Genomic DNA, 25,323 nt, shown 5'->3' with positions numbered 1-25,323 from the left:
TCCAGACTGAAGATATACAAATCACAAATTAAAATACTGTCTACAAACAAATGCATGTGATAGGTTTAGGGATAGAGATTATTCTGTGATTAAATGGCTATGTTTTATTGACCAGTAAGGGGCATGAAAAGTGATGGAAAGTTATTTTTTCTTATTTCCACTTCAAATTCGTTGACAGTTGGATTTTACTTATATTTTTCTTTTATCTTATTGTTAAATGTTGGCAAAGATTAGAATGTTAATTTTAGGGTGTATAAATAATTTATTGAATAATAATATATGAAAATTAATTTGGTATGCTTCTCTAGATGAATGACAGTCTATTATTGAAATTTATTAATCAGCACATTCCACTCAAATTTTTTGAGGAAGAGGAGGGGAAGAGGTGGAGAGGCAGTTTGAAAAAATGCAGTACAGTGGGCTAACTAAGTCTGAATACTTGGTCTCTGAAAATGCAGCTATTAGTGTAACAAATCATACTCATGAGATACAGAACAGTTATATGCAGTCATAATAACAATTTATATACTGTCAATATTAATAGCAATGTCTGTTTGAGAATACAGTTTTAAAATAGGTAGGTACAATTTTATTAAGTATAAAAAGACACCGTGCAGAGCACAATACAATATATTTCATCTTCAGTTCTGATAGTTCTCAAACTCCACTGTCTTAATTGATATTGTCACTGATGACTACTAGATAGAATTACTTCTTGGTATAAAATGAGGCTTTTCGAGATGAATCCATGCTATTTGGTTTTAAAAATACAGTAAATTCCTTTTAATGACTACTTACACTAATAAAACACTGTCAAGACTTTTGGCTAGCCTGCATTTGGTTTCTAACATATGCTATGATACTGACAATTTCCCCCGTTTTCCTTTGTCTCTCTCTCTCTTTGAGAATAGATCCTTCAAAATATTGTTTCTGACTTTGTTCCAAGTTCTCAACCAGAATACTGGTTTTAACTATTTCTACATTCCTCTCATTACTGAACTTTCACTGACATCAGCTGGAGTTTTCAACATGCAAATGACTGTAGGGTTCTTCTCTAAGCTCCTTTTCTCCCCCCATCTTTTTTAATGAAGCATAGAAGGCATGTGAAAATTATTATTTTATTTTTTCTTAGGATTTGGGGGTCCATTTTCTTACTTTCTGAAAGCAGGTGACATCTATAGCCTTCCAGCTTTGACTATCTTCTTTGGAAAAGCAGACATGTAAACTTAAGAACTTAGTTATAGATTTTCTTTGCACATTCCAATTTGGTTTAATTTTTAAAAAAAGAACTCTAATTTCAAATTGATTTAAATGATAATTTGTGAGTCTTAAAAGAAACAACTTACACTTCCTCCTCTCTAAAATATATAAACATTAGACAGGAAAATAAATTAAACAATACAGAAATGCAGAGATTATGCAATCACAGTAATATCTGCCTAACAAAGCTTGGTCTTTTGCTAACATTAGCTTACCACATTTGCAATACATGCTAAGCAAAGACCCTACTTCTCTAAAAGGTACATTCAGACAATATATATTTTATGGAATAAATATATAATATATCCAGTTATAGATTTCTGAATAGTAACTATAATAGATACAAGCAATACCTACGTTTAAAAATACAGTTCTAGGCTTCCCTAACTTTACTACTAATAAAATTAAAGCTGACCTAAAACTTTCTCACTCTGTTGATGCATAATAAAATATATGGAAACACCAAGAGTAAAAAGCCAATTGCTTCTACAAATGGAATACTTTATAAATATAGTAAATTGCTATTTCCAGAGGGAAATTTGAAAATTATAAACAGGAAGTTAAGTTAAAACAGCTCTACAATATATAGTACAAAGTAGTTATGAAGCGTGATATATGAGTTTGATGTCTGTGGCAAAATTATGAACTGATGTAGATGCACATTTCTGGAGATAACTGTAGAGAAAGATCCTGTCCTCAAAAGCAGCCAATCTTAACCTCCTTAAACAAAATTTTCAGTGACTAAAAGAAAGCCAACTGGCAAATTTGTCAGAGTAAGGAGTGCAAGATTAGATCAAACACAATTATTTGGAAGCCCTGGACTTCTCTTTTTCATAGGGTTTACCAATCATGCATTCTCATTAGGAACAGAGTCACAACAGTAGCAGGTATCTGTGGCCGCTGTGTGCTGAAAAGCCTTATCATGAAGGTACCCTCTCTATGGCTCACTTAACTACATTAGTCTTGTATTGTATATTCTCCAGATGAATTCTGTTTCATGTAGTTGTTCTGTTTTGCTGGAATACTGAAGTACAGCTCTGGTTGCTTGATTACTGAACTCTTGATTGAGGCTTTTTCTTCCTTGAGAATATCCTAGAATTAAAGAAACACATTAATCAGAGCAAGCACAAAGAATTGAGGAATTAAGCTGCTGCCTGTCTCTGCCTTGCCTTTCTTCCCTTTATAAATATTAAAAAAAAAATAAAATCAGTAAAAATACGTTACTTGATGATGAAAAGAGTTAGGTAACTGAACAAAATTAAAAACTTCACGTGTATGTCCATGTCCTGCAATGGCCTTGTTTTACACAGAAACCCGACTGTACATATACTACTGTTTGTATCTCCTGTCTGAGTGGAGGCCCTAAGGTGGGATTCAGAACCCACTCAGAGCATTTGTTTGCATCCACAAATCTGGAATTCTGGTGATCACAGTACAGGGGGTTTACAAGGTGGGTGTTTTCCCCTAACTATCAACAGAGATCAGTGTTAACATTAATAACGATGAAACCATCACGATAAGCTTCAGGTTTTGACCATTTGGGGACTTTCTGAGTTACCTGTGGACTCATATTACTGTAAATGTCCTCTTTTGGGAACAAACAGATATGAGATACAGAGGGAGATGCAGAGGGTTGGAATGTAAGTCATTGGGACACACTTCCTACTGGATTTCATTTAAGCAAACAGAGCAAAGCTATAAACGTATTAATGGCAAAAACTGATTTCAGAGAAACCGAATCTCTTAACCTCACATGCCAGATGTTTTGATTACACTGGGAAACTTGCAAGCCTCTTGGAAGCTATTGCAATATTGAATGCCACTCAAGAGCAAACTGAATACTTCCTACCAAAACTGTACCTGAGCAGTAAGCACTCGTAGGTGCCCTGCAGAGTAACCATAGAGTGAAGTTTGTGTTCCCTGTAGCAAGGAAGGGACTAGGAAGACTTTTCTTCACCTACCACCAACAAATCTAGATGTTCTGTTGCAGAGGGGTAACTAATTAGTTGAAATGCATTGAACTGTGTCTAAATCTGGTGGCATATCTTTACTTGTCATAAATGCTCTAGTTTTTAATGCAAAAAAACTTCGCAGGAACTACAGACTTCTTTTGCTTTGCAGATAAGCCAGAGCTACACAGTGGCTATTGATCTCAGGGTTATTAGTTGGAAATTGGCTCCACAATTTGCTAGTGCCTTTAATCTATTTTCAAAATGCATTTTTACTGGGACAAACCATGTGGCAATGTACCAAATAATAAGCTCTCCTCATCCTGACTGCAGTAAGTGCTTGCTGGGTCCCCAAGCACTTACCTCCAGCTCCCTGACTGTCCTGCCTTGGAGCTTCTTCCACCCTGTCCACAGCCCAGGACCTTATGTCAGCCCCCAGGGCCATCATCCCCTGCTCCAGCAATGCCCCAGCAGGGCCAGTTTTCAGCTCCCCACAGCCCTACCCTGCCCAGCCACAGGGTCCCACTGAGCTGGGACCACCTGTGGGGTCATGGCCCAGCCTATCCCCATCGCCATCCCCAGGCAGTCTGGTCCTAGTGCTGCCCTGCTCCTGTCTGGGCCCTGGCATCAGATACTGCCCTGACAGACCCCTGGGAGCAGCTAGCCCAGGCAGGGTGCTGTCAGTGCACTTTAAGGAAGACCAATGAATCCTCTCACCTACGACATATGGTTTTGCTGTGTAGTTTGCTGCTGTTGCTGCTGCTGAATGAGCAATTGCTGCTGTTGCCGGCGCCGGGCTGTTCTCAGTTTTTCGAAGCGAGCCTCCATCTCCTCCAGCACCTTGGGAGTGTAGCGTACCACCAGCTTGACGCTGTCCTTAGCTGCCTTCAGCAGCTCCACCGCCTTCTCGTGGTGTTCTCCTTCGACACTCTGGGAGCAGGGAGAAGAGATTTAATAATGAAAATGGTGCTTTGACCTAAAACTGTGTCTTCTTCATACAGAAAGGCTGTTAAGTAAGACTTATGCATTGCTGAGGATGTATTAATTTTTATATTTAAAATAACTTAAATCTGTTTTAGGTTACAATTACAAATCTAATTTCTGATCTGTGTGAGATTGAGAGGAGATATTCAACCAGATTTTTGCAAACAAAAACAATGTTGAAAAACTCAAACAAATTGTTTGCAAGGTACAAAAATAAAATCCTATTTAAATGTTGGTAAGAAATGAAGAAATTGCGAGTTTGTAACAGCAGTTCCTTTCTTATGCCCTGTCCCTGCTTGATTATACAGGAAAGGACATGCGGTGATTAAATAGTCATCATCATCATCATCAAATGGTTTGGGCTGGAAGGGACCTTTTAAGATCATCTTGTTCCAACCCCCCGCCATAGGGGATGCCTTCCACTAGACCAGGTTGCTCAGGGCTTCATCCAACCTGGCACTGAGCACTTCCAGGGATGGGGCATCCACAACTTCTCTGGACAACCTATTCCAGTGCCTCACCACCCTCACAGTAAAGAATTTCTTCCTATTATTTAATCTAAATCTACCTTCTTTCCATTTGAAGCCATTCCCCCTTGTCCTATCGCTACACGGCCTTGTAAAAGTCCCTCTCCAGCTCCTCAGTAGGCCCCTTTAGGTACTGAAAGGCTGCCCAGAAGTCTCTCTGGAGCCTTCTCTTTCCAAGTTGCTGAGCTGTAGGTGGAGGAGGATGCCTGCTGCTCCCCAGGACAACATGTGTCTTAGAAAGTTAATGGCATTGCTCAGATGTTTAACATTTACATGATATGGGTTCTCTGTTGGACATAAACTAGTCTTTATCTGGTTAATTGTAAGCAATGAAACTGAAAAACAACTGAAACATTACAAACTCTTGCTGAAGGAATATATATTTTTCCTCCCTTTCTGGAAAATGTTTTATAGTAAAATGATATCTGCTGTGAAAACAAAAGTATTCCCAAAGGGGCTTAAGCTCTGATTTCTATGCTAATGTTGTTTGAAACACTAAATTTCCAAAACAGGGACATGACTCAGCTGTGAAGAGTATTCAATTTCTACTATTAAGTGGACTAAATGGAGTGCTTTTCAGGCATAAGGATTGTTCCACACATTAAATAAAAAGGGGGGGGAAATTTTTAATGGTGTATGATTGTCCACATGTGTTGTTGGAGATATTCCAAAAACCAAAAGTATCTCTGCACACAAAAAAAACCCCAACAGCCTGCACATCTGAGATCCTCACATGGATTTTAGACCACCTAAAAAAAAGTAATTTTCTTTCCACTAAAAATAAATTAAAGTTTTACCACCTGCTGTGTTTTAAAACTCTTATGTATATCATGCTATTTGAAATGGACCTATACCAAAGAGAAGCAGAAGCATTCAAAATATTTGAAGTTCAAATATTTTTATTTGCGAAAAGAATAACATAACAGTGTTATAGCAACTGCCAGAAGAAAACTCTTTCTATTTTCATCTCTCCTATTTGACTGAGTAGTATTGTGCAAGAACAGTGAATAAGAACCACTTCTGCTGTGGCACAATAAGAGCTAAAAATAATGATTCAAAAGTTTCAAAAAGCAGACTCAAACACTTCTACATAGATAATATAAACAATTCCAGCTTATTGTCTTGTTAGTTATCTTCCTTCTCCTGTTAAATATCTTTCACTATATTAATACAAATAATTATTTTATGTCTGAGTCAACTGACTGGACTTGAGTTTCTATAGAAATTTTAAGATGCTTTGAAAACATCAACGCAATTTAGAGAAATAATGAATGCCATTTCAGGTGTTGAAACAATTACCAGAAACAGAGAAAACCTTCAAAAAAACCCTTCAAAATACAATTTTTGAACTGTATGTTCATGAAATTCCTCCAGTAATCCAAAGATCTTAAAAAAAATTCATGATCTGTGAGGACCAGATTTCTTAGAAATTGGGAAAAATCTGCTGGACAAGCACTGCTACTGAAAAACTAATTTGGAGAAAGAAATTGTTTACTTACAAATATTTGGGAAAAAAAGGAAACTGTTGTTGCATAAGAAACAGTGAATGTGTGTAGTGCTTTAAAGAGAGCTAAAATAAAAAGATATAGATGAACACAGTGTTTTGTGAAACTGCTCTAATGAACAAGTCACAGATGCAAATGAAAACATCTTCCCCACATCCCCTAGCCCAGGTCATGCTCCCTGGTTGCACACCAACACCAGCCAGTCATAGTCAGCTTTCATGCTCTGATATTGTAACATCCTTTTCTTCCTTTAAACTCCAGAGACCAGAGAATAACTACCTACAGGTCTGGGCTAGGACAAGCCTCTGCCTTGACCTGATACATGCTTTGCTTCCAGAGGCAGTGCCTAAGCTGCTCCAGATCTTCCTAAGGCCCATTTCTTCATGGCCTGCTGCTTCCTCTCCCTTCACATTTAAAGAACCCCTGTGAGAAGCCCCATCCATGCTCCCCAAGCCCTGCTGCTACAGCTGCAGGCAGAGCTCCCCATTCTCCCCACGGGGAAGGAGACAAGCCCTGACCTCACCCCCTTTCTGCCCTCTGCCATCAACTACTTTGGCTCCCCCTTCCCACAGCGATCCTTCTGCAGCTCAGGGCACAGGTTATTGATGCTACTGCAGGATCCTGTCTAAGTATGGAATGGCAGCTCCCAGGCAGCAGCGCTGCAATGCCATGGACATGCACCATATGAGGACAGAGCAGAACTGGAAAATAACTGTTCAATGTTAGTTAGAAGAGGTGATCATAACTAACACGTGTTGTAACCAGCTCTCTTTTATAGTAAGCACATTCTTTGTGACTGGCTCTGATATTAGCTTTTGCAAATACAGGTCTCACCTTAAGAGAAACTGCACAAAATTTGGCTTTGTTCTATATTTCATTTTTTGCTTGTAAATCATGGTCAGTATGGCACAGCATGGACATTCAGCAGAAACAACAGTGTATTCAGTGGTGCTGTGACTGGTTTTGCTGTGCAACAGCAGGAACTTAGAACAGGCTATGAACAAACATTGCAAGCTCCCAAGCTACATGACGGTTCTGACATCAATAAGCAATTGTGATTGTTCTGTAGGGGAACAACAAGATGATGTATTTTAATATTTTGTTCAAGCTAGTAAACTGCATTTAATTAATGATTGCCTGTTTTCTCTCCTTTTTGCCTCCAGCCTTGTTCTTCCAGTTTACAGACAGTATTTTCTAATTAGAAATGAAGGGTTTGACTTTGTTTCTATCCAGGTCAATGGAAAACTCCCATTGACTTGGATAGCAATGATAGAGAATTAAGCCTAATGCCCTGAACCATAAGCAAAGATGGTAAAATAGCAAAGCTAGTGCTGCTAAAACAAATAGTACTCTCTGAACGCACCTCACTCAGGTCTTGACAGCCACAGCTTTCAGTTGCTATTTATGTGATTGCTATACTTTTAATGTCTTCACTGATGCTTGCACTCCTATTTTGAAGGCATTAAAGATACTTCACCTGCATAACAGCACCTGCACAAGTGACATAGCAGAGCCTCTTGGAGTGTGGGAAAGGGCAAAGGAAGTTGTTTTGCTGTTTGAATTCTTCCACCTCTGCAAACCTCCGAGATTGTGCTGGCAAAGGACTCATACTGGTATCTGTCATTCCTGTATAAGGTATTTTGCTGACTACATTATGCTGGTTGGGGGACATTGCAAGGATCTGACACTCATGTTACTTTAGAACCATCCACCAAACATGGGATTGAATAAAATTGTTTTGGAATGCACATATTTACTTAATATGTAATTTTTTATTATATATATTTACTCCTTTATTTTCAGTATTGCATCGGCAGATTGCATCAAAGAGAGGAATGCAAAATACTGTAGAGACAAGAACAGCTGAAAGAACTGTAGATATGGTACAGGCAAACACCAACAATTACTGTATCCTGGTTCACAGATTTGTTATAAATCTAGAAAAAAAATACCACTTTATTGCAGACAAAAAAGAAAATCTGTTAGCCCACAAGCTGAGAAACTGAGAAGAATATTTCTATTAGGTATCTATACTTGGGTGACAAATCTATTTTGCATCCTTCCTCTGACTCACACAAGGTATCTTTGCCAGATATGAAGAGGTATCAGCAAGTGCTGAGCCATCTGCAAGGCTTACTGCTTTCAATTTCCTTTATTTTTAAGGGGTGTGGGACAAAAGTATGTAACAAAATCCCCAGCATAATGAGAAAACACTATTTTTTAACATACATTGAAACAGCTCAAGGAACAGTCATCCCAGTCACGCTGGGATAACAAATTTGGATTCTGAACACACAGCTCTAATTTTATGTTGATAATTACAAAGTTGGATAACCATCAATGCCTCAGCACAAACAAGTCACAGATATTCATGTTCCACTGCAGAGCTGTCTGCTCTATTGTACATACTGTATATTTGCTTTTCTCCTGCTAAATTAAGAGAAGCACAGAGTGAATCAGTCCCAGTGAACAATGCTAATTTAGATCTTTTTTTGTCCTATCTCAAGCTGTCTGCAAACAAATAATCACTTCTATAATTTTTGCCTTTTTAGAAATTATATTGTATGAGTTTAATTCAGCCCAAAATTGGTTTATGAAAAGTTGCTTATTACTGTGAGGATGGTGAGGCAATGGAATAGGTTTCCCAAAGAAGTTGTGGATGTCTGATCCCTGGAAGTGCTCAAAGCCAGGTTGAATAGGGCTCTGAGCAATTGAGTCTAGTGAAAGGTCTCCCTGCCCACAGCAGGGATGTTGGAACTAGACAATCTTTAAGGTCCATTCCAACCCAAACCCTTCTATGATTCTTTGATTCTATGATTATTTCAAGCATGCAACTACAATTCAAACTTCAAATTCTGTTGTTCAGACTCTGAACACAAAAATATTTCTCTTGTGTCTCTAAATCAACTTTCTCGCATGTGTACATGCAATTGAGAACTTTGAATCGTGGTTTTTTTGCTGCATACCTTAATATATATTCTAGAGCATGTGCATGAAATTTTTGAACAGAGAATCATAAAATAGAGGTGACAAGAGGGTCATATTCAATATATCTTAATATCTGAAGGTTCACCACTTTTCTTTCTGTTATTTGCCTAGATGCTTTGACAGTAAAAGGATTTTTCAAGAACCATCCATCAATTAGTGAATTAAAACTCTTTTTGTCTGCCTTTTTATTCACCTGTTGGAAGAAATGCTGAACAACAACAAAATTCTTTGATCTACTTCCAATCAGTGAAGTTCAGGCAATTTACTTCATGAAATATTCAGTTTATTTCTTTTACTCTGTTTTTTTTTTCTTTGTATCTTTTCTTTCTCACTGTTTATTGGTGCAGGAAATAATATTTCTCTTTTGAGAACATAATAGTTGATTTAAGAAATGGTAAAAAGTCTGTCTGAAGTGTTGCACACATACTTTTTCAAGAGAAAGACGATATTTTTGAGAGAAACAGATGAAAACACAAAAGCATTTAGAAGAAGGCATTTTTTAATTGTTTATGGGCTTGCAACAAAGAAAAAAATTCAAGTTGTAAAGTTTTATATTTATGACTGGATTCAGAAATTGCTCCTACATGCCTTTGGTGCACTTAACTGTGAGGTTTAGGTGGTGGTTTGCAAGAAAAAGATTACATTTTCATCAAGGGAATTGTAGGGTTATATGAACAAGTACACTTACCTTTTCGCTACTTTACATCCCCGTGTAAAAGGGAACAAAAGCACTGAAATGCAGAATTTAACCATCTCGTGGAATCAGAACCTTGCCCTGTCAATTCCAACAACCCTTTTATTTTAACCTCCACATTGACATTCACAATGAAACTACTGCAAAATACTCCACTTTGTCTTAAACAAAAAATGAGCAAGTAAAAAATGTACCTTTTTACTGAGAATACATGCTCATTTGTACGTAGGTACATTTGTAGAGCTGATTTCTCTAACAAAGATATCATCAGGTAGCTCGATGAATGTCACTGAAAGAAATCTAGAATGAACCTTCCATTGCAAATCAGCCCCAAATGCGTTTACTAAATGTCTTTTGATTTTATGTGTTCAAAGGCTCTGAAGGTCACAAGACTGCACAAGTGCCACTGTGCTTGGAAAGGGCTGTATGCCTCAGAGGTTATGAAATGAAAGAAAAACAGTCTGTTATTAGGCTTTTACTGCAAAAGGAATTTACAGAATTATCAATTAAGGACATAGCTTCTTTGTAAATTAGGCAGGTGGTATGGATTTGAAATGAAGCTCTTCAAGCACTCTCCAGCGCCAGGAACTGTAGTGGCACAAAGTCCTCAATGGAGCTTTGCCTCACTGCACCAAAAATGCACACTTAAGGTCTCTCACAAAGCTAATTCTTTTTGTTTTGTGTGGCTGTATTTTAAATCATGGCATTAGAAATATGTGAAAAGTGAAAATCCAGATGAAAATGAAAGCGTTATCAAATTTCCACATACCACTCCATTAACTGAAAGCAGCTGGTCCCCACGTTTGAGCCCACCATGCCTTTCTGCCACTCCTCCGGGAATGATGCGAGAAATATAAATAGGTGAATTTTGTTCTTTTCCTCCCATGACATTAAAGCCCAGGCCTTCCTCAGTCTTTGGCAGCTCCACCACTCGTGGGTGTGAATGGCCCTCGCTTGCAGCAAATGCAGCAACTGTTGCCTGGAAGAAAAAAAAATGAGTGACTTGGCTATTTAGGGAGAACAGTGATAGACGCTGTTGCTCATTTGCAGGAAGAATTCCTTCCTATGAAAACATTTCAGTATCTTACTCTGACATTTTCTGATTATCTGAAAGTATTTTAAAAACATTAAGTCCTTTGACAATATTTTTGAAATAAAGGAACAAACAGAGGAACACAGAGTTCAGGTGACTTGTCAAAGATAACACAGAAAGTTAGCAGCAGAGCCAGAAGGCACCGGGAAGCCTTAACTCTGTGGTAGTGAACGCTTATGATCACTATTCCATTTCTTCTTTGCCTTTTCACAAGAAGAAAATCTATTCCTGTGGCATGAGATAATGTGATCTCTAATGTGTTCTTAATTGGAATAAAGTGGATGAACTGAATTGTTGACTCTCTGCTTTGCTTTCAGAGTTATGGAATTATTTTAAATCCTAAAATTGTATTCTTCTGTTAAAAAGTTTAATTTATAATCTTTTTGAAATCTCACAAACTAAGTAACTCCTGAACAGGAATAGGAGGTTTTATTACATAACTGGATCAAAATCTTTATTGAAAAAGTAAATCTTAAGACAACAGATATATAAGTCAATTATAAAAATCCTAGATTGTTAATATTATTCTAGGAAAAAAAGAAGTAATATACTGTAAAGCTTGCATCCAGAAAAATGTTACATTTTTACTTCATTTTTCATTACAAGCATTTTCTTACTTATTGATCTTAGTAAATCAGTAAAGAAAACATTAAGAAAATCTTTTATACTTTTCAACATGCGCTTGTAGATCAAATTGCTTGAATAATTCTACATTACACTAATATTTTTGAGCATCCTAAAATGTTTATGCTTAATAGAAGCTATTGGATGACATGACATAATGGAGCATTCTCAATTACATGGTTTTGCACATGCAGAACTTGTCATCATGCATACATTTTATGTCAGACATGAATGCACTAGGAGAATGAAATGCAGACAGCCCAGAAATAACCAGGAAATATTGTGATATTGAAACATTGGTCTGTAACCTGCTGTTCTATATGAATAAGAAATGAGAATGGGAAACACTAATTGGACTTCTCCCCATTTACTAAATAACATAGCAATAATTTCTATGTTTATCTGCAGTGTAAACAAATCAGGATTTCATATACACATTTCTCTATATAGAACCACAGAACTTACCAAATTTACATTGACCATTAACTTTCACTTAGAAGGTTAAAATCAGAAGAACATCCTACGGAAAAGAATGTCCTATTTAATAAGGAAAATACACTGCAATTTAAGGTATATTAGGTTATTTCCTGACTATTATAGAGCTTGCTTCTCTGAAGTACTCTAAAATAATTTTGTAACATGCTCTCAACCTTCATCTTCTGATACAGCTTTAAATTAAAATCTCTGAACATAAATACATAATGGTAAGATCTCAGTTCCATTAGGATTTCAGGGAGTTTATCTTCACAGGAATGGACCATAAACAAGTACCGCTAAAAAAGTTTTATTGGTTTTGCAAGTTTACCTATTTTGCATAGAATCTCCTATGCCACAAAGAAGATAGTGTTTCACACAAAATGATAATGGGAAAAAGAAATCCATTTGGATCCTCTTGTTTGGAAGCATCTATCTTTGGGCATGTTATGAAAATACAGAGCATATTTCATACTGGCACATAGAATGGGTTCTTTCATGGTTGTGTGAATTCCCCTAGAAAATTATCATCTTAGTAATAGCAGTAATGTAGCCGTCATAGTCTAAGGATAAGAAAGGCAGGTCCACATGGACAAAGAGACAATGTATTTTATCAAAACAGGCAATGTATTGGAAAAAAAACAGGCTTGCATTTGGCTATGGAGTAAAAAAAATGTTGACTAGGCCATTTCTCTCACTGCTCATCCTTACCACTTGCTCAGTACCTACAGTTTCCATTACTTAAAAGGGGAATTTTGACTCTTTAGTTTCTATCTCCCAAATAATTGTGTCCTCTCTGGATGAGATGTATGGGAAAATAGTCCCTTAAAATATTGGTTGTTGCAGGCAGAATTCTACAGAATGAACCAGTTTTGCTTTTGCAAAGCAACTTTTCAGAAAGCATTATATTCCATAAAATCATTCTCTTTTCTTAAGCTACAGAAGCAGCATAAAGGTTGAAATTTTCCATTATGATTGTTACCTGGGAAGTAGCACTGGTTCTAGACTCTGGGCTGCCACTGATGTCTAAATTTTCTTACAGTGTACACACGAATACCTGAAACACACACGCGCACAGTCAATTACTAGATCACTTTGGTAACACATATTTCAACAGTTGCACGTATCCTACCTTTGCAGTGGCCCTGGCTCGGAATTCAGGACAGCCATTAACAGTTATGGTTTCATGCATGTATTGATACACCTAAAACGTTTATGGAAATAAAATGAAATTAATTATAGAAGCAAAACAAGGATTTTACATTAACCCAGACAGGAGAGTCCCTTTCCCTTGTAAGACTTTCATTAATGCTGTATTCATGTAATCACACAGTCAAGTGTCTGCTAAACTTGAGCATGCTTAAGTTTATAAAGAACATCAATCTGTGTTTCTCATGACACTTTGCAAACTTAACTGTACATCTTCCAACGCAATTCTCTTCCCATTTCTAGTGAGCAGTTTTCCAAAATCAGAACAGTTAAGTTCTGTAATATTGAAGACTGGTGTCTCCAGGCAACTGACTTGAATGCAAATGATCTGAACTGATCTGAGTGGTACCTCAGCCTCCAACAATGGCTTCTTTTTTCTTTGAACTTTCCAATGAACTAAAGACTTGGGAGACTGATGTTAGAAAAATATGTAAGTTTCTCAGCATTCAGAAGAAGAATGCTGCTCAGCTGAAGACTGGAAGTGAAAATAAAGTTTTGGAGAAAGGTCAGAGCACTAACTTTCATCAACTATAACTAGGAATAGCAAAAAGGGCTGGCAGTCTGATAGGTCAGACATGATCAACAGGTAAGATTATCCTTTAGAAAATAATGTACATTCCCATAAATTACATTAAAACAACACTGCCAATATATATAACTTTCTGTCGCTTTTTTCTGAGATACACTCTTGGCCCACTTCCCCCAGTCCTTTACTCTCCCTTTTAAACATCTTCAGTAAGGCTCTTACTGAAGGCTCGATCTTACATGCCTTTGTTTTCTAGATTTGTCATACTCTTAGATTAAAAATAACAACCAATGCCTTGACACTAGATAGCTATTTTGATAGCAAACTTAAAAAAAATTATATATAACATACAGAAAGTTTTTTGAAAGACAAAGGTGAATGCAAACAAACCAAACATTTACATTTAATTTTCTTATAAAATCACCAAGCATAAAAAAATGTTCCTATATGCCATTGATTTGTGGCGGGCATTTTCTTGAACTACTTCATGAGAAATTTTGTCTTTTAATGTGCTTTATGTCTCAGGTTGCATTCCTCAGAGAGAACTTTTGCTGGTAAAGTATGTTAGCTCTTACAACAATCTCCTTAGGTACCTCGAGGAGTGCAGATTCAATTGTGCTTTCAAAAATATATTTACCTTTCACCCATTTGCTGATACTTTATACTCTTTGATAATGTAAATATTACTGTGGTAGAGAAGTACAATCCTGTACTTAACTGACCTATAAACAGTGGCTTCTCCCACTGATGAGACTCCCCCATCCCCCTGTCCCGATGAAGAACTCACTGATATGCATATGCTACAAACATCTGAACAGAACTAAGATTTGTGGCTCATTTCCGACTTCAGTGGGCAGAGATCAGTGGGGTGACTGATCTCCAAACCCTCTTTTAGGGATATCACACACAAGGAAAAGGCAAAAAAAAGACAGAAGATAACAAATGTAATCCATTTTAGAGAACTAAAACATGCTAAACACTTGCAAAATACAGCTAAAAGATTGAGTGTTATCAGCACATATGTCATTCTAGAACTGAATTAAAAAAAACTTAGGCCAGTGAAAAAAACTGAGATAAGGGGAGTGTGCTGGAAAGTTTCCTGCTTTCTCCATTGGAAATGAAATCTTGCTTCCATTGGTAACAATGACCACAGTATAATCCAGGATTTTGCCCTTGATTTAAAAAACATGCAAAAAGAAAGCTCTTTCATAGCCTCTAAAGGATCTCTTGTTTAGTTTGTTTTTCGTACTGGATGATGCCATCATTAAAAAGGGTTCAAGCCTATTTACTCATCAATATACTGCACAGCAAGTTCAAAGTTTATTTTATTACATTGTAGGGCATATTACTATACAAAAACAGCAACTACATTATATAAGAAGAATACTGTGTAATTGCAGTAATGAATCATTAAATACTTGTTTCTTTAAAACCCATACTGTACTGAAACAGTGACAATGCTGTATTTTCTTCAGGTTCCCCTTCATCTTAAAGCATGAGAGCAGATTGTACCTACTGTTTTTGCTTGCACAGCTATAAATGCTGTGGGTTTTTATAATGTCTAAAAGCATGTATTTGAATACTGAACTGTTATTACATTAAATTTCTTTGAAAACAGGTCACAGGATTTCATATAGAGGAACAGTGACTAAAAAATTCTTTAAAACATTCATGATTAGGTGAAATATCACAAAGCTGTTTACTTTCACGTGATTACTTGCTAGGTTTGATGTTATATAACTTTCTATTGACTGCATCCTACCATCCTACCAGTATCTAGCTGGTAGACTTCATAATACCCAGCATTCTGGTAACTAACTTGCATACTGGTGAAAGAACAGACTCACTAGTGTGTGATTGAACTAGTATGTTAAAAAAGAATCCAGCTACTAAAAAACTTGTGAAAAAATGTGATCAATGATGTCATACAATTCTTGTGTTAATTTGTAAATTCTCCATGCTAACAGATTTAAAATGCTGTCCTGCAAAGAGTTATCCATGAACATAGTATCTACAGTACAGCTCTTTGAAAAAAGTCTTGCATGTCAAATCTCACTCTCTATAAGCAACAGATGCAACCAGTCTTGAATATTTGCTTGACGTATTTGTAAATCTAATTATCCTATTTGACTGTTCATAATGCTTAATGTAATTTGAGTTTAAGAATGATAAAATATACACCCACAAAACTATCTTATTACTAAATCAGTTTAACAACCAAATAGAGATTAATCATACCTGTTCCACCAAGTCCCTTGAACTCTTTGTAGAGTTCAGATCTAATCACTGCTCATTCTCACAATGCACAAAAAGTACATCGAAGTCCATAAACAAATGTTGTTTTCCTGTAGCCACACTACCTCTGTCTCTGCTGTTTTCAGCACCACCTTAGCCATGATTTGTGCACAATGAATCCATTCTGCTGCCTCTTTTATGTATACAGAACACATAGACAGAAAATCTCTTTGTTCTCAAACTGAATAAGGTGACATTTAAATCCTCCTATCGTGGAATTAGCTTCATTTTAAATCCACTGTACATGGCAAGTAATTGAAGTGGTTTTATAAAATCTTTTCTTTTGATGTTATTATTACGCTATGCATTATCTATTACATATATATACACACAGAGATAATTATCTATTATCTGACCAACTGATTACATTTTTAAGATTTAGCAGTTCTCCTGAATCTAAAAATGTCATCCTTAAGATGCCTGTATAAGATCTCCTCTAGGTTTCATTACTTGGACAAAATATCACTCAGTAAGGAGAAGACAAAGGTGCAGAATTTAATTGTAAGTATTTGAAAATCTCCCCTTTTACAACAGGGACCTTTGTTGTCCATGACAGATGAACCACTTTGAAAGACATCATTGTGTAATATGATTGAGTTGAAGAAAGAAAATTAATGTATCACAGAATCACAGACTGTCTGAGGTTGGAAGAGACCTCTGTTGGTCATCTTGTCCAACCCCCTTGCTCAAGAAGGGCCACATACAGTCAGTTACCCATGACAGTATCTAGATGGTTACTATGGTAGTAACTTGAAAAAGAGCTGCACATCTATTTTTGTATGTACAGCTATGTCTTTTTTGAGTGTCTATAAGACTACATGGGTGTTTAGTAATATTATTTGCTGACAGACTCCATGCACAGTCTGATGGTCTAGTGCCTAGGGAAGAGTTTCCACGATTCATTAATAATAGAGATTAAATTACAGGTGAAATGTCAATGTTTCAAGACGCAAAGCTGCAGCTGTAAGGTAAATGGTAATGTTTCAGATTATTTTCCCCCCAGCGATTTCAAGACTGCCAGTGTCTGTGTGCTGAATTGGGTAAAGGCATATTGCAGACAAGGGTTTGTTCACACAGATCTCATTTGTGCTGTGGAGCAAGACCTACTAGGCTTTGTTTGCGCTTTCCTGTGGTGCAACATTCCCACCAAGAAATACTCCTGAAAGCATGAATAAAGATCTCAGACTTTTTTCAGCTTCTGCAGGTAGTCTCCTCAGACACCATAAGCTAAAGTTATTCTCCCACAGTACACAAAGATTATGAAAAGAGCAAAAGAGGTAAACTACAGCTAAAAAATCTGAACTTGGCAGTGAATCCTCCTTGCACTGTGGCAGCTCTCACAGGCACAGAGAAATGCACTTCTCCCAGCAGGAGCTGTAGTGAGACAGAGGCAGCAGGTATTACTGTAATGATGATGGTCCTCATCCCCACACATTCAGCTGGGAGGCAAAGCAGCTGGTTTTGGATTACTGAAGCTCAGGAAGGGGGACTGCCTTACAGATACTTTAGAAGCTAGTTTCTTACCAAAAATTACTCCTTACAGACTCATAACAAAGCAGCACATTATTTAGGGCTGGACTATTTAAGTCAGTGCAAAGCTTTAGGAGAAGGTCCAGGAATAACAGTGCACTTAGCAGCCTGTTTTATAAAGGTGGCTAGAAGTGGCATTCTGTTTACAGCCTGAATGATGCAGCACCTTTCCTGATGAATTCTCAAAGTTAGAATTTAATTAAACAATTTTATTCCATTAACTTCTCTAAGAGGTATTCAGTGCTTCATTCCCTGATGAAATACGTAATTCTAAGTACAACTGTACCTACAATAATGATGCTCAAGGACAACTTGGTCTGAACACCAGAAGGGAAGAGGCATAAGGCAGAAATCATTTTACAGCAATGAACTAGAGCTCAAAACACTCCACAAGCACAACCCAAGACAGAGTATATTGCAATTCGGACCTGTGAAGTAGCAGGTCCAGATAAAGTTTTCTGAAATTTTTAAGTGGGGAAGTAACCTTTTTGAAAATGTTAGGGGTTTCTTAGCATATGAGATAACATATGTAAGTAGTAGCAATGTGTTTCCACAGTGCATGCAGTATGATAATAATAAAAAGACATTAAAACACTTCCTGCAAGAAGTCTTACCTAAGTGACTTAGGTAAATCATAGGTAAGCAGGTAAAAAGGGGAAATGAAGAAGAAACTTGCAAAAAGACTGATAAATTATGTTTAACATATATATTAGCGTGATCTGGCATCATATTAGTTCATCTGCCATATTTTTGTTGCTTCAGTGTAGAAAAGAAATGTGTATCTAATTTTGGAAGAAACTTTGAAGGAAGGGGGGATGAGTCTGACAGACAGTAGAGAGGGGAGAGTTACCATGAGAATAACCAATGCAAGGAAGACATAATTGGTTTCATTGTGCTTCTGCAGTCATGTCAATGGAACAGTATACATGTGTGCATCCTTGCAGAACTGAGGCTAAGCTATAAGAGATGGTTATTTACTTACACCTAAGTACAACGCTTCTGCCATCAAGTAGCTGAATCCTTGTCTTCCTAACTGCCTTCATATGTTGGAAATGATGAAGAAAATATTTCTCCCTTCTAAGATGTCAAGTGAAAAGGAGTATCTCAATCAGCCTCTAGCTAAGATACTGTACTAAACACTGTCATACACCATAGTCCAGAAGATAGTAGTTTCAGTTCCACAGGGCAGTAGAAAGCAGGCTGATTTTCTACCAATCACGGTGACTTGAAAAATATTAACATTGTTTTTTCCTTGTGTTAATAGCTACTTTTATCTTTGGTAGTTATTTAAAAAATGTGGAAGAGACTATTCTGGATAACTGAAAAGCAAGAGAATTTGAGAAGACTTTCTAAATAGCAGTCCTCGTGAGGGACAGAACCCCAGAAAACCACTGGTTGTGGAAGAACACCATGGATGCCATGCACACCCACCACAACTTCATGGTTGCAACAGACTTAGATTCTTCTTAAACAAGGTTGCTTGAGCAAATGAATCACAAAGGCCCATTTTGTTATAGGACTATGACAGGTGTTTGAGCAATCCCGACAGAAGCAGAATTAGGCAATCTCACACCCATGTTCACAGGGTATATACACTACATAATCTTCAGTCTGGCCCTGAGTGCAAGCTGCCAAAAGTTCTTCTTTGTCAATGTCAAAATGAGAAGTCGAGAGACACCTGTGAGTATGGGGAGTTTGAAATGGTTGAGAAGTACCTTTGAGAGGAAGGCATTGTTCTTACTGGAAGCACCAACAAGTCTGTATTACATAAGCTGTTGCCTGCAGCTACTGAATTTGGACAACTGAATTTGAAAAAGCTGCTTTGTGACAACTAGTCTGTATTAATGAGCTATTTATATCTGACAGAATGTGGTCATTCAAGGTTGCTGGCATTCTGAATATTTTTACATGATAAGCTCTCATTAGCCTTTGAGCACTTACATGTTTGCATTGGGAAACCCGTTGGTGTTTATTTTCAAAACCAAACTTCTGCATCATTTTCACAATTGTTGCAACAGTCCCCTTTCATGAAGTAACACTGCATGAATATTGCCACATGAAGCTAACACATTAAAAAGCTCAAACCTGTACATGAAATTCAGTCTCATTTAACAATCTGAGGACATGAGACAGTTTTAAATTCAGACCATGTGGAAGAAATATTATGAATGTTGGCTTTAACATTTTCATTGAGGATATTTTATTTAACAGTTTCCTTCTTTGGGAGTGGGGATTATGGAGGAAACTAGGTCAGTTTTACCAAAGTGAAAAAAATTATCTGAATCTTGATGCATTATTAAGCTGTCCTTAGGCAGTAGGAGAAAAACCACAAGGGCCTGAAACATTGTTAAAAATAAATTAAGTATAATCACTTCAAGGGTATAATATTTTAATTTAGGGTGTAATACTTTATGAAAGCTCAAGTTAAAATGGCATTTTTCATTTTTTTTGTGTGGAGAAGGGTGGAACATACTCTGCCCTGACAGTGTCTGTGGTAGTGTCTGAAAGCTCACACAAGTTTTGGTCCCTGAGTTCTTGCCAAATGAACCTGCATCTGTCCAAGAAACAACCCAACAGGGGTTACGAGCTGGGGCCAGAACCTCTTTCCTCCCTTATGCGCAAGCAGAAGAATGTAGCAGATGTACCAGAAAACTCATGCTGTCACATCCTCTGCACATATTGGGTGAGTCAATTGAAATACTCCTGGTGTTTCTGTTAGGACACACAAGACCTCTGTGTGCCTCTTCTTCTTCCCTCCATTGTCAATTCCATCTGGAATCATCACTGACACTGTAAAGGGAATGGGAAGTTGCTTTGCATCCTTTTAAGAATAAGGAAAATAGACTTTTATTTGTAAATAAAAACTACTCACATAAGGAATAAGAAAAATCTAATTGGCTCATTCGGTTTATTTCATATCCCTTACACACTGTTCTATACGCTGCTCTAAGTCAGTGGCAACTGGTATCTTTGAAGACAATGCTACAGTTGTTTCAGAAACTGTATCCTTTGCAATCACTAAACCTTTGCAAAATACTGTCCTAAAAGTTTCTTTTACTGATTCTACTGCAATATACTGGTATAAAAAGAAACACCAACATGTGTGATTAGATAATTCCCATAAGACCACTTGGAATTCATAGCTTGTAATTTAAAATTCCCTCTCACACCTCACTGCCAGTTAGAGTTCAAAAATATGCCAAACATTAATAACCACTAATTTCCTCCACTTTATCAGTAAGTCTGTATAAGCTGTTGGGGCTGACAACAGCCATATTCCAAACTTTATCAGATTTGTCAAAACCTTGCCAAAATGAGCACCTGGATGAAACATGACATCATCATGCAAGCTCATCTCAAGTCTTCCTATCAAGCTGAGAAGGCAGAAAAAAAAAGGAAATCGCTAATGTTTCTTGTTTTAAATGCCAACAAAAATGTAGCTAAAATAGAGGTTAAAAACGGTTTTACATTTTCTTTTTTTTTCTGAGGGCACAATTGAAAAATGAAGATTGAGCAGCATTTCTCAGGAGTCCCATCAGTGACATCAGTTAAGTGGCAGCAGAGGGATACCGAGGCTCCATCAAAGCAGAAAAAATGCTGCAGTGGCTTCCAACAACCTGTCAGCATAAATATTACTTGGTAGTTCACTTTGCTGCTGGTTTCTCTCAAGAGGAAGAAGGAGGCTTGAGATGAACTGTAGCAAAGGTTATTCTGTTTATTCCTAAGAGGTTTACATAATCAAATAGAATACTGCAACAATAAACTAAAATGATTATGCGAGGAAATAATGCTGACATGCTGAGATGCATCACACATGTTCCACTGGAGTCACCTTCTGTAGCACGCACAACTGCAGCTTTGTGCCGAAATAAGATCACCTGAGCACCACTCATCAGAGTTTTATTAAGTACAACACAACTACCCATATAAACTGTAACATGAACAAGATATGTCATTGTTTTGATTCTATACATTGTAGGACTCTTGCAACACTAAAATATTTATTTATCTGTTGTGAAAGGCACAATTACGCAAGCAGAGCACAAATATGATTAGATATATAGCCATCAGCCAACTCTGAAAATTGATCTTTAATCAAATGCAATGGGAGAAAGCACTGATAAAGACCAGTAATATGGTCTGGACCCAGATTCTGGGGTGCTATATCTGTGAAATCAATGTATTTAGCTCTAGGCAGCTAAAAAAAAAAAAAAAAGTGGCAGCAGCAGCTGCTTTAAATCTCCTGCAGTGAAGTTATGAAAGGGGTAGGGACTTTGTAATTGCACAGAGACTAAATAATGCCTTTTCTCATATAATACTTGGGCAGCTTAGTAAATTCATCTAATTGCCATTAATGAAGGCCATCTGCTGAGTGACAAGGTTATAATTTCCAAAAGTTCTCATTTATGCCATCCAGGGCTTGCGAGCAACAGAGCAATACTTAAATTGCTTATTGCAAAGTGGCAAATGAAACTTCACTGTTTTTCAAAATTTGAGCAATTCCTGATTACATTCACCCCATAAAAAAATAGCAGATATCTTAACACAGTAATTAAAAAAAAAAAAAAATCGATGTTTACTGTTAACTTAAGCTTTTCTGTTGAACTTTCTCAATGCCTAGTCCAGCATGGTGGCAGGACAAAGAGCAGCCAGCTCATCTTTGGAAATCTGATGGGGTTTTATGATCTCATTTACATACATTACAAATAGTTCTCTCAACTCATCATTACAGATACACTACTCGCAACCAAGAGGCAGAAAGCAAAACCCTGAAAAACAAGAAAATATTATTGCTCTGCTGTACCATCGTATTGTAATGAAGCTAAGTAACACCCTTTCCAAAAAGTGATGGAGGTACTCATTTAGTGGAAACTCATATCATTATTTTATGTGGCTTTTCATTGCTGGGACAATGGTAATGAAGAATGGAAAAGTACAGTAATGCTAATGCTATACAGCCCCAGAACTCAGGTAAGCTAAACTGGTATGTCTGCCATATAATCCACTCCAATATCTTAAAAAAAAGGATAAAATGCTAAAACTTCACAATTAGCATCTGGGAATGCAAATTTTTATGAAAAGTTACAAATCAATCAATGCATAAGCACGCAAAAATCTGAATGAAACTGGTCAGTTTGAAAAATTCCGTATTTGCTACTGCATGAGTGCTACTACTAAATTAATGGTGCAGTAATTCTGAACAAGCTATGTGGAATACCAGAGCAAGTTATAACACGGTATCAGATTAGCTTTGCTTCCTAGCCAGTCTAATGAGGCATCATGCCAATACTGGCATCCTGCTTTTGTTACAAATCTGAGCCAAAAGATCTCCCTCACTTTACTCCCGTGCATTGTCCTATTGCCCTTTTGTTTACTGATTGCCTTATTAGTAAGTCCGACATATCACTTCTGCTCAGTCGGGACCAACACTTTGGTTTGCATGGGTAAATGTGACAGTATTCAGATGTCAGGCTTCCGACTGAGCCTTAATCACAGTTCTGTGCTGTGAATTATAGCAGAAAGTCTTCTCAATATACTTTTTTCCCAAGATTGCATCTTATAATTTAAAAACTTCAAAAACTGGGCTTGCCCTGTGGAGATGAGATTGACTGGAACTGCATTTCTCCTCCTGTAACAAATATTCAGCTCCCAGGGAAAATAAAGTGTAATACAGGATTTGGACTTGGGGGCTTACCTTGGCGGCAACTGAGAGAGTTTGGCCTGGTGAACCTCTATTTTTACAAGGATTCATGAGGGAGAAAACAATGAAATTCTGCTTTCAGAGGCTAGGTCTAGGAGGCAGAAGAGCAGCATTATATTCCAAAATGAATATCCAAATTCTGAGATTCTTGAAACATAATGAAAGCAGGCCTTTAAATTACTCCTACATTAAAATCCTACATTAATAATTTAAGAAAAGAATTAATGAGAATTTTTGCCTGAGTCCAGCTAATATCCAGATTCTTATATTTAGTACAGACTTTTAAAAATGGAGTACAACACAATACTGGGATATCTGAAGTGAATGAACATCTAAGGGTTCCAGCCAGCCTTCTGCTATCACTCAGTACCTTACAGTAAAATAATGAGTACAGTACCATCAGACTAAGTCTTCACCACCCAGAAGCCTTCTTCTGATCCCTTATTATTTGCAAAGACTTAGATCAGGGTTAATAATAAAAAGCACAGGTGGGTGGCTTGAGGAAATGACCAGATAATAACACACTGCATATCAGCAGCACTGGGATTCCAGGCATTGAGACTGCTAAGGCATTGAAATGAAAATTATTAATCAAAGGAAATCATTCCAATATACCAACTAGGCTTATTAAAATATTCTACCTAAGTTATAGTGAAATTATGATTTTAATACAACATACTGAAATATATCTCTAAAGTAGCTGAGGAGCATCTAGACCTCATAAAAAGGTGTTCTCCCATTGCCATTTTTATGCCTTATACTGTAATTCAACAGTAGTCTTTAAATGTCAAGAATACTCTGTCTATAAGCTAATTTTATAGCAAGCTTAAAAGTTTTAAACTACTGAGGTAGGATCCAAACTATTTTTAAAGACAATATGCTTTTCCACTGATTAATTTCACAAAATATGCAACATTAAGAGTACTTTGTGTTGACCGCTCCTCCTTTTTCAGTCACTCAGTCCTACAAAAGTGCTCTCTGTGATGACCTGATATTTTGGTGGGAGTCATAAGACAACAAAATAAAGCAATGGTTCCTTTTGTGTGTCTGGTTGCCACACCACATTTTTATAGAAACATTTTGATCTGATTAATTTTGTTATTGATAAATGTTTCAGCATAGGTATTTACTAGTCCAATTTTCTTCCAAATAATATCCACATGGAAAAACATTAGATTTAATCCTGAAATAGAAAACTGAGTACCAAAGGCAGGCTGGAAAGAAAGCGAGTTACACCTATTACATATTTAACACATAGAAAGAGAAACTGGGGCATCAACATGAAAGAACATTGTAGTCTACAACTTCTTCATGAGAGGAAGAGGAGGGGCAGGCACTGACGTGTTCTCTGTGGTGACCAGTGACAGGGCCCAAGGGAATGGCCTGAAGTTGTGTCAGGGGAGATTTAGGCTGGATACTAGGAAAAGGTTCTTCACCGAGAGGGTGGTTGGGCACTGGAACAGGCTCCCCAGGGCAGTGGTCACAGCACCACTCCTGACGGAGTTCAAGAAGCATTTGGATGATACTCTCAGGTACATGGTGTGACTCTTGGGGATGGTCCTGTGCAGGACAAGTTGGACTTGATGACCCTTGTTGGTCCCTTCCAACTCAGCATATTCTGTGATTCTGTGAAAACTTTGCTCATCAGGAGATCCATGTGTTTATCAAGCTGTATTGTTACTCTCCTGGTGCTTGAGCACCAATTATCAGATGTTAGCAGTAAATGAAAATCCCATAAGCTGCTAAGCATGTCACCTTTTCTTGTTGGTTCTGCCAAATTGTTTATTCTGTCTTCTTTGTCTTTAAGGTTTCTTGCCAGACCAAGATACCCACCTTATTTTAGAATTCTTATAACTTCCTTTTACTGACTTACAACAATTAAATTAACTTTATCAATTCAGGTTGTCTAGTTTTATGTTGCATGTGAATATAACTTCTCAATAGCTCAGTTGTACATTCAGTTT

The 25,323-nt window shown here is 37.2% G+C and overlaps 1 protein-coding gene across 2 annotated transcripts in view; it reads right to left on the bottom strand.

Annotated features, from left to right (window-relative positions):
• Window positions 1–238: 238 nt before the first annotated feature.
• The window catches only part of LIN7A (lin-7 homolog A, crumbs cell polarity complex component), a 48,661-nt gene continuing 23,576 nt past the window's right edge, over window positions 239–25,323 (bottom strand). The window contains exons 3-6 of one of the 2 annotated variants that reach the window (XM_027904816.1): window positions 13,231–13,302; window positions 10,677–10,886; window positions 3,927–4,139; window positions 239–2,352 (exon numbers count right to left, since the gene is read on the bottom strand). In XM_027904816.1, the coding sequence (XP_027760617.1) occupies window positions 3,927–4,139; window positions 10,677–10,886; window positions 13,231–13,302 (495 nt within the window). In that variant the 3' untranslated portion in view covers window positions 239–2,352. The remainder of the gene's footprint in view (window positions 2,353–3,926; window positions 4,140–10,676; window positions 10,887–13,230; window positions 13,303–25,323) is intronic. The other variant, XM_027904815.1, reaches the window with a different exon arrangement.

Source organism: Empidonax traillii, unplaced genomic scaffold (genome assembly GCF_003031625.1).
Source record: "Empidonax traillii isolate 1590-97213 ecotype Southwest subspecies unplaced genomic scaffold, ASM303162v1 scaffold1095:size333308, whole genome shotgun sequence".
Taxonomy (NCBI): Eukaryota; Metazoa; Chordata; class Aves; order Passeriformes; family Tyrannidae; genus Empidonax; species Empidonax traillii.
Note: the sequence above shows the minus strand (reverse complement) of the source record. Positions and strands in the feature narration are given on the sequence as shown.